Source organism: Ctenopharyngodon idella, chromosome 21, assembly GCF_019924925.1.
Source record: "Ctenopharyngodon idella isolate HZGC_01 chromosome 21, HZGC01, whole genome shotgun sequence".
Lineage (NCBI taxonomy): Eukaryota > Metazoa > Chordata > Actinopteri > Cypriniformes > Xenocyprididae > Ctenopharyngodon > Ctenopharyngodon idella.
The window spans coordinates 12,282,985-12,293,742 of NC_067240.1; the positions used below are offsets into that span (position 1 = coordinate 12,282,985).

At 38.1% G+C, this 10,758-nt stretch overlaps 1 protein-coding gene across 8 annotated transcripts in view; it reads left to right on the forward strand.

Moving 5' to 3' along the window:
* The window catches only part of rai14 (retinoic acid induced 14), a 43,141-nt gene extending 39,936 nt beyond the window's left edge, over positions 1–3,205 (forward strand). For all 8 annotated transcript variants that reach the window (XM_051877706.1, XM_051877708.1, XM_051877707.1 and 5 more), the window contains 2 exons: positions 430–495; positions 1,438–3,205. In XM_051877706.1, the coding sequence (XP_051733666.1) occupies positions 430–495; positions 1,438–1,515 (144 nt within the window). In that variant the 3' untranslated portion in view covers positions 1,516–3,205. The remainder of the gene's footprint in view (positions 1–429; positions 496–1,437) is intronic.
* Positions 3,206–10,758: the final 7,553 nt, after the last annotated feature.

The following is a 10,758-nucleotide window of genomic DNA, read 5'->3' on the forward strand; positions in this document are numbered from 1 at the left end:
TTTAAAACAACTGTTTTCTATTTTAACATGTTTTAAAATGTGATTTATTACTGTGATGGCAAAGATGATTTTTTTAGCACATCACATGATCCTTTAGAAATCATTCTAATATGCTGATTTGGTGCTCAAGAAACATTTCTTTATTCTCAATATTGAAAACAGAGTTGTGCTGCTTAATTTTGTGGGAAAATGTATGTGAAATAAAATCTTTTGTAACATTATACATTTATTGTCACTGTTGACCAATTTAGATCATGCATCCATTTTTATTCATTTCTGGCCCCAAACTTTTGAACGATAGTGTGTAATATATAACAGCAGAGAAAATGATGTTTGTTTTGTATGAGCATGACGGATGCATCATGCACTCACTTTAGTGCTCAAAATAGCTTTCCAAACATAACAGTATTTGCTCTTTTTGTGCAATAGGAGTCCAAGAAACGTCATCATGAAATTGTCTCAGTCTACCGGATGCACCTTCTTTATGCTGTCCAGGTCTGTATTGATTTTCGTATCAGTTTTTTATTACAGTATGTACACATAATATATTGACATTTTAAAGGTTTAGTTCACCCAAAAATGAATATTCTGTCATTTATTACTCACCCTTGAGTCCTTCCATATCCGTAAGACCTTTGTTCATCTTTGGAACACAAATTAAGATCTTTTTGATGAAGTCAGAGTCTGAGAAGTAACTATCACTCCAAGGTCCAGAAAGGTAGGAAAATCATCATTAAAGTGCTCCATGTGACTCCAGTGGCTTAAAATCAGTTTTGACGTGACATGAGTGCTTTGTTTGTGCAAAAAAAAAACATAATTTACCACTTTATTTACAAATAATATTATCCAAAGCATGTTCATGCAACAATGTCAGCTCTCGTGTGAACACAAAACGCATGTGTCTTGAAGCTCTCGTCAACGCGTGTTGCAGATCAATATTTTTGTAAGTGAAGTGGTAAATTATGTTTTTTTTTTTTTTTTTTTTTTTTTTGCCCAAACAAAGCACTCGCATCGCTTCATAAAATTGAGGTTAAACCACTGGAGTCACATGGAGTACTTTTAATGATGTTATTCCTACCTTTCTGGAGCTTGGAGTGGTAGTTGCGTTAGATCTCTATGGAAGGACAGAAACCTCTCGGATTTCAACTTAATTTGTGTTCCGAAGATAAACGAAGGTCTTACAGATGTGGAACAACATGAGGGTGAGTGATAAATGACAGAATTTTCATTTTTGGGTGAACTAACCCTTTAACGTGTTTCCTCTGTTAAAGATACTGCAATGTCATAGTACCACAGTTACAACAATATTCTATATATTTATTTAATGATATTGCATTTATTCCCATCCATATACTGTATTATCTTATTACTAAATTGTTTCATTTTTTTCTCACAGTTCAGAATAGAATTTTTAAACTCTGAAACCTTTCTCTTTAGGGTCAGATGGATGAAGATGTGCAAAAGGCTTTGAAACAGATACTTGTAATGTGCAAAATGCCAACCGAGGCCAAGTGAAGGAGCCAGTACTGCAGTTGTTCATGATTTGCCAAAAAAACATTGATCAAAGGAAATTCATCTGAGAACTAAAGTCCAGGATCCATCAATCAGAATGACATCTGTACTCAAGCATTGCAATTGAGAACATTGTCATTGGCTTTCCCCAGATATTTTGGAAACGTACAGCGAACTTGAGTGATTTACAAAAAAAGGAAAACAATTGATGTGTGCACAATCTCGTAGCTCATGCAGTGCCAGACAAAAACACAATCTACAGTCAGTGATTTTTTGAAATCTATTTTGAAAACAGTTTTATTTTTGTATATTGTCAAAGAATTTGATCAGTATTTGATTCTGTTGCAAGGTAATCAGAATTTGTCAGTTTGCATTGAGGTAGAATGCAAAAACAAAGCACAATGTGTGTTCTAGTATGTTTGCCTGCAGAGCAGTCCATCACAATGCACCTTTTACAACCGTATTGGCTTTCTTTTTCAGTTGTATTATGTGGACTTAAATTGTAGCCACCTATAGTATCTGCATGCTGTGAAAAGTGAAGTTGCTCAGTGTTGTAGGACATTATGACATTTTTAAGTAGTTTTTCAGAATTCTCGACTTTTTCAGAGCATGTGCTTTGACAAAATGCCCATCTGCCAAATGCACTTTCTTCAGTCAGTAGTCAGTCTTTCTTTGATGCCAGCGTTTACCTGCCATCTCCAGGACACCTGATGGGTTGTGTCCTTGTGCCTCTGCTCATTTTTAAAACCCATGGTAGTGTTCTGGAGGCCATAACATTTGAAGCTGCACTATATTTCTTTTGCATTATGCTTGGTTCAACCAGCCTGCTGCACTAAAACATTTTAGCTTTACAGTTGAATTTGCCTGCACATAATAGTAATGAAGTCATCACATGTTAAACAATTACTGTAGGTAGTTATGTACTAAAGGCTCCAGTGACACAGTGAGGGGTGAGTTAGCCCTAGCACTTCAGTGTAGTTGTGGTTTTTACAACAAATAAGGTTCGGAAAAGATGAGATGGTAGTTTGTTTGTCAGTGTAAGGATAAACAAACTTCCCCACTTCAGGAGTTACTTAAATGTGGGCCGAACGAAGGATTTTTTTGACACCTAAAGAGTAAACACGCTTTGTAAGTGTTAAGAAATATACATTAGCACTTGAAAACATGCTATTCACCTGTAGAGCATGGTTTAGATGTTATTTTATCCATGCACTAAAGCCTAGCTCATTACCTGGTTTAGTACAATTTTTTTAGCTTTTTGAATGTAATTTGAGGGATGCATAAGATATAAACCCGTTTTCATAGAAAATATAGCAGTGTTTTGTATGACGTGTATTAACTGTCTATTACCTAGAAATAGGCATCTTTTCTTTTTGATTATCCGTTACCTTTCCTGAGAGCCTTGCAGTTGCTTTCAGAGTGCCATTGGATTACTAAACGAGTTCATAATGTACAAAAATACATTTGATGATACATCAGAAAATGTTCAACAAATATCTGATACTGTCAATTTCAGTTTCTGAAGAGAAGAGATTAAATGCAAAAAACTGGCCTGTTGAATGCCCATGATATTGAGATCTTATCTGTCATATTTCATGATCAGCTCATAGTCAGTTGAGTTTTTTGTTTTCTATTGTATTTGTTATTGAGTCAGAAAAGGATTTTTGCTTAGTAATTAAACTTATGAATTTGTTCTTATTTGTCTTCAATTAATCAATATTGGTACATATTTTAAACAATTTATAATAAAATAATATTGGGATTAGGGGTGAGTTTAGAGACGTTATGTTACTGTAGCATCATTTAAATATTAATATAGAAATATTACAGATTAATGTAAGAACTTTTTGTGCACTAAAATACTTTCCAAGTATTGATTTCTTAATTTGTATTCTACAAATATGTAAACACAGCTTGAAATACAGATTCACAGAGGCAGGAAGAGCACAGTCCTGGCTTCAATTTCATGGCAAATGGTGATTCTGCATTGAGGTTTTATTATATAATCAGCTGGAACACTGTACCTTGATGCTCGTGTGCTTTTGGTGCCATCAACAAACTTGCTGCAATTCTAACTAGCTCTTAGATCTTATGAGTAACAGTTTTGTGGTAACGCTTTATAATGAGATTAAATTTAACATTAGTTAATTAGATTAACATGACGTTACAGTACTTCTACAGCATTTATTCGTCATATTAATAATTTGCGTTTACTAAAATATTAATAAATGCTGTAAAAACATATTGCTCAATGTTATTGTTAGCTAATGCTTTAGCTAATGTTGACAAAAGAGACATTATTGTAAAGTGTTACCAATTCGGTAAAGCTGAAATAATGGTATTACTGTCATATTTAGAAAGTTGTACAAGAGTTAAAAAAAATTTTCCTTGTGCTGTCAAAACAATACTGTGCAAAATGAGGATTTTCATATTTTACATGCCTCTATTTTGCAAAGTTCTCCCTGAGAACACAAAAACAAGAACAACACAGGCCAGCATGTGAGTTCCATTTCCTGTTGGTAATTTCTTGAAATTGCTGCTTTGGTGAAGAAGGCCACTGTCAATGTTTTTTAGATGCCATTTTGGCAAGGAGAGAGCAACTGTCAGCGCCTAAAGGCCGATCCAGAGACGTCTTACTCTGAGCGCACAGCATCAGAATGTTCTTAGATGTCATGCCAACTGAATTCTGGGTAATGTCACCACTGTACCCTGTGGTAAGACTCCTTTGTCCTTAAAGGATACAATCTAATAATTCAAACAAATGGACACCACATTAGAGCACCAGAACACTGAAGTGCCTGCCATGGCAGAAATACCAGTAGCTTTACTTGAACAGATTAGTTTTAAGATTTTAAGCTATATTATTCTTTACCAAGAAATGAACTCAAGAACGATCCTTCTGCATCCCACCTTTGCCATAGGCCTTTAGTGTAGTACACCAAAGTAGCTGTTGTCTCAGCTAGATGGTGCTGTTGACCAATATTACTTAGAAAAGTACTTCAGGATAAAGCATTGAAGTCAAATATTCAGCCATTCAAATCATATTTAGAGGATAGAGTTAGAATTATAATTATAGAATTAAGTATTTTTTTTTTTTTTTTTTTTCCATTTTATCCTGGGATTTTCATGCTGTATTACATAATGTGGAATGAAAGTTCTGCTTTGCACATCATTGTTTTAATATGACATTTATGCATTTAAAAGCACATAACATTTAAACATTTACAACAGCTTCATTTTTTTTATAATCCTCGATCTAAAATATAATAAATGTACACTGTACACACACACATACATATATATGTTCTTCTGAGACTTCATTTTCAACTGCTGCTACTAGAGGTCTCTGCTACAAGCACTAAACTCGGTACAGACCTTAAAACTGTTCTGAAGTTTGTTGCTATGTATTATCTAACTGATTGGACTTCGGGCTTTCGTATAGGCCCAAATGGCGATCAAAAATGTAAAAAAACAAAACAAAAAAAACCATACATTTACATTTGGCTGTAATACTAATGCTATCCTATAGAGGGGGCAACAGGAGAAGAAATCTTTTATGTCTACTTTTACTCTCCATTTCTGTCAGTTAAAATTACCAATAAATGCATAATCTGATAGATAGGCTAGTGCTCCACAAGTTATGCTTGCTTATACCATCTGGATATTCATTATCGATTGGGTGAAAGCACTTTTTTAAACAGTTTATTGTACAGGTAAGTTAGTTGCTGTTCTAAACTTATGTGTTGCTACATAATTGTTGCACACATATATTTAGTAGCTCTCCACGTGTAGATCGCGCGCACAGAAACAGTAGTTGCATCCCAAATGACGCACTATACACTATGCACTTACATACTATGTACTTAAACACTACAGTATGTACTCATCCATGTAGTACGTGAGTTGTATAAAGTTATTTTGTCATTTTAAAACGGAGTCCGATACCCCCTCTCCCTCCGCTACGTAATTAAAGCTGCGACAGCTGAGTGCATGTAGTGTCCAACATTCCACACTTCGTTTCCGTTAATTTAGTGCATCATCCGGGTATTTAAAGTGCTCTTTTTCTTTTTGGAATTTTCTGTGTGAACGCACTACTCGCACTGTTTGTACTTAAAAAATGTCATAGTGCATAAGTACGCGAATTGGGACGCACCTAGTGTCAGAATCGGTGATGCACGCTTATTTTAAATTTTATTTTTGTAGCTTGTTAGTGTTAAATATGCCTTTTGATTTTGATAATTTATTCCACCTTTGTCAAATACACGTCAAGACTTTTATCATAAGATAAAAACGAAATCAAAACTATTTATACACCATTAAATTTAACTGAAACAAAACTGAAATTAAAAATTAAATTAAATGAAATTTAACAAATACAGAACTAAAATAAAACTATAATAACCCTGATGTGTAGCCTACCGCCCCTACAAAAATGAGGGGTGTTTCAGTAGCGTTAACCGTGAAGTCCTGCACAACAGGATACAATAATCAACTAACTTAATTGACTAAGCACACATGGTAAAGATGTTTAAGCAGCAGACAATATTGGGGAAAAATGACTCAAGGAATAGTAATCTGTAGGATGTTATTGCAGTGGGACTGGTTTAACCAGTGTTTGTTGAGATGCAGTTAGCTACAAGAAATCTGTTTATGTTTTAATGTATTCCATGCACGGTCACGGTAGATTTGAAGCAGGAATTAAATTTATTTATTTATTATTTATTTATTATTTTTTCCACCCCTAATGAAATGACTGGGTCTTACCTGGCCACCCCTGAAAAATGTTCTGGCTTCGCCCCTACTCTGACATATGCCGCATCTGTGCTTCATGCGACTGAAGTTCGAGTCCTGGCTCAAGGTTTAGGTTTCTCAAGCCAACATCAAAGTTTGTTCACAAACTTTAGCCTCTAGTTTGAATTACATCGCATCTAGTTGTCAATGCATTTTGCCTTCAGAAAGACCACATGCATTCTCCAAACCTACTCAACAGCATCGCCATCAAAATCTAATACGCCTAATTGGAACCAGATGTAGTAATTGCATATCAAAACAGACAGGATCAGAGTATTAATGACATCATTCCCAAATCCGCTGTCCTTCTCTTTATTGAGCAGACTGCAGAACGTGATGAACTTGTGAGGAACTACCTTAATGCAGCTCAGGGACCTTCGAGCCTCTGAAGTCTCGTTCCCTCTAATGGCTGCTTTTATATTCAGTCACACCTGACTCACTGAAAATCAAAGCGTGGAGGTCCCTTTTCACAAGTGACTCAAAACTAGCAGGAGAATCAACCTGGTGAGAGGGGCGACCGTGTTTGCAGCCAAGTGACAGAGAATTTATGGGAGCACTTAGGCTTCTAGGGAAATAAGTAAGAAAGAGAGAGCGAGTAAAAGAGGCAAACACTTGTCTATGAGTGGCTTATTAAAAAGGTGAGAAGTGAGTGTACTGTCTGGAAGGGGGAATAATTGTGCTCTTAAAAGGGACTTCAAAAGACCAGTCGTGTCGGTGGAAAACCGTTAGCAACATGTGAAGGAAATGGCTCATGAGGGTCCGCTGCGCTATTGGCATGTGGTGGATCAAACCGTCTGTGGCGGAGGAATGGCAGACACCATATGTCCAATGTCCTCTTGTCCATCTTTTTGTGAAACCGTTCATTTGTCTTCTTGCTGTTATGTTCTGTGAAATGGGCTAATATGGCGCAATAGGGTTGGTTATGACCTGCGTTGCCGATAAATTAAATTAATCACTGGTTGTCAAGATAAGCAGAACTTTCTTCTGTTTTTTAAAAGGAAATGCAACATTATCTAAATGCAACCAAATTTGTGAAATGTTTTTTTTTTTTTTTGCGCTATTGCACAGATTACAGTCTGCACACATTGTACTAGAGAGTACAGTAATGTTTTGGGCTATTACCAGCAGTTTGTTCTTGATTTCAGGGTATAATACAGTTTCAGTTATTGCAGCAAAAAATGCTGCAAGGTCTGTTCTGCAGAGGCTGGCAAATAACCAAGCCTCCTTCCCTTGCTGGTCTGTGTTGCAATGGGGATTAGATGTTCTCTGCAAGTTTATTCATGGTATTATAAAATGGTGATGTAGATTCAGTGGCTTATAGATATTCCCTCAGAGGATAATGAATTAAGTAGACAAGTATTGGGGGTTTTACTAAAGAAACCTCACTGGATTAAGCAGTGATATCAAAATTATGGCTTCCATTGATTTAATTCCAACAACTCCAGATGTGGTTTAAGAATAGCCTTAAAGGGATAGTTCACCCAAACATGGCAATTTTGAGATAATTTAGATCATTTATGAGTTTCTTCAATGCTGTTTTGGACTTTCATTGTTTGGACAAAACCTTTTTTTTCTTTTCTTTTTTTTTTTTTACATTTATGTTTCAAGAAAAGGAAGTATTTTTTTATTTGTGGATGAAGTATCCATTTAATTTACAAAATGAACAAAGATATAACCAGTATATAACCAAGTCATGTCGCATTTATTTATATATCACTTTATACAGTGCAGATTGTTTCAAAGCAGCTTCACAGTAATAAACAGAAAAATAATGATCAATGATGCAAACTTCATCAAATATAAGACAATTTCAAATTGTTCTGTAAAACACCTCCACAGAAGAAAAGCTCAAGTCAATTCAGTGTTGATTCAGTTCAGTTCAATTACTGTGTAAAGCTCTTCAATTATGAAATGAGTTCAATTCAGCTGCACTCTACAGAAGACATGGTTTGTTCTCATTAGCGCAGTCAAATCAATAACATTACTGAATATTAAGTGTCTTTTAAACCCCAACTAAACAAGCCAAAGGCACCAGTGGCAAGGAGCCAAAACTCAATCAGGTGACAGATATGGAGAATAAAACCTTGCCAGAAACCATGGCTCAGCCAGGAGGCCAGTTCTTCTCTGGCGAAATGAACAAAGTCTTCTCATGTGAGTGTGTATGATAACATTTAACATTTTTAAAACATATTTGTAAGCATCAAATGTGCAGTGTGAACAGTTTACCAACAAACGGCAACAAACTCGGACGTAATCTGACCTGGCCACGAACCGTTGTCATGACGAGGAGGCAAGTCCCCTGCAAAGACAGCTGTTTGATCGCGCCCGCGCCTCACGCACACACAACAAAGTACTAGAAACGTGACATCACAGCTTGTTCATTATAAAAAATAAAATACAGTTAAAAAAAAAAAACATATAAAAGGTACAATAGTCCGTAGTGCAATCCGTACCATTCAGCAAGAGCACTGCTCCACTTCACCGAAAGAGAGAGGTAACCACCATGAGAGCAGCGCAGGTTTACCTTCAGTTTCGTTTTGAATTAATTCGTTTTGGCTTGTTTAGCTACATGGTTGTATAGGCCTATGGGTCACATAAATAAAAAGGGTCGCGCTAAAAAAAGTTTAAAAACCGGTGTATACCAACCGCAACGCAATAGGTTGCGATCAGATCGATGGCTACAGCTCTTCGATTTCAGGTTAGTATTTTTGTTTTGCCTCAATACTTTAATACAATGAAAATATATATGATACTATATTGTTAATATAATAAACTTGCCTGACAATATTTTTAACATGGTTACACGTATGTACTTGTGGAATTTTCCTAGTCAGACTTGACTCTCTGTGGCTCGTTTGTCGGTGTTTGTTGGGGCAGTGTGAACATGACAGTTTTTTCTCATAGAATTCTAAATCCAACGGCCAACTTGTTCGTTGGCGTTTGTCGGTGCGGTGTGAATTGGCCTTAAGTTGTTAGGAAGACATTTTTAGTCTGGTCTGCCTCAGCGATATAAGCGTTCCCTTTCAAGGGAACTCGAGCTGCGTCGAAGCGCTGCGGGAACGCCTCTGCGTGATTGCGTCGTGAAGCACGTATGAAATCAGTCCAATGGAGTGACGTAATGTCATCGGCGGGTGACGTCACTGACAAGGAAACTATAAAGCCTACCCGAAAACCCATTCATTCAGCTTCTGTGCCTTCAGCAAGCGCTTCATGTGAAATCGTTTGTCCTATTTATTGTTGTCTGTCCTCATTCATATATACACACACACACACACACACATATATATATATATATCATGGCGAGCAAACAACATTTCAGGAAGTGTGTTCATCCCTGCCCTCGTTTTATTACGGGTGGGGATACACACCAAATGTGTGTTGTTTGTTTGGGAGCGCAGCACGCCCAGGCAGCTCTCGAGGGGGCTGCCTGCGAGCACTGTGAGCTTCTCCCGCTGAGAACGCTGCGCTCCCGCCGAGCCCTCTTTGAGGAGAGCGGCTCAGCTCACGTTCCACGGGGCTCGGGTCCCGCTTCTGCTGAGGCGGAGCGGCGTCTCAGGTCGTGAGGTTCGCAAATGGATCTGACAGAGGGGTTAGGGACGGGCGCTGCCCTATCTCAGCCTTCACCTGTCAGATCCGATGTGTCAATTCGAAATCAGGAAGCACGCGCTGCGGTTTCTTCCGCTCCGGTTGATGCAGTTACATTAATGGCATCCAGTTCTGAGGAATTGGATGTTGTTAGTGCAACAACAGGAGAGACTGAAGACTCGCCACTTCAGTCCCCTGCTAGTGAGGAGCTGATGGAGGTTTTAACTCGTGCCATGGCTAAATTAAACATTGACTGTCCGGCCGAGAAACGGGAGCTGCAAGTAAAGAGCATGAAAAGATGAAAAGATATTTACCATCTAGATCAGCTCAACCTCTACGTCGGGGCTTACCGTTACCTGTCTCATACCGTATATATACACCACAAACATCAACATACAGTAACGTGTTAGGTATGAGAAGGCACGGTTATGGGGCGATGCCAAAGGCGGAAGAGACACTTGCGAGCCATCTCTCCCCTCAGTCTGTATCGTCCCTCAAAGCCCCGACACTTCCCACCAAGCCTCTTAAAGCTACATCCGCGCAGGTGGGCAAAGCGTACTCGGCTGCAGGTCAGGCTGCGGCATGTCTGCATACTATGTCCATCTTGCAGTCATACCAAGCCGAACTGCTAAGAGACCTGGGGGAAAGTGAAGAAGTAGGGGCGGATGTCATCCAGGAGCCGCGTCAGTCTGCTGACTTAGCTCTCCATGCCACTAAGGAGACGGCCAAGTCTATCGGCCGGTCTGTGGCAGCCCTGGTGGCCACGGAGAGGCACTTATGATTGAATCTCACAGAAATAATAGACAGAGATAAAACCTTCATCTTGGATGCTCCGCTTAACCCTTCTGGCCTCTTCGGTGACGCTATATC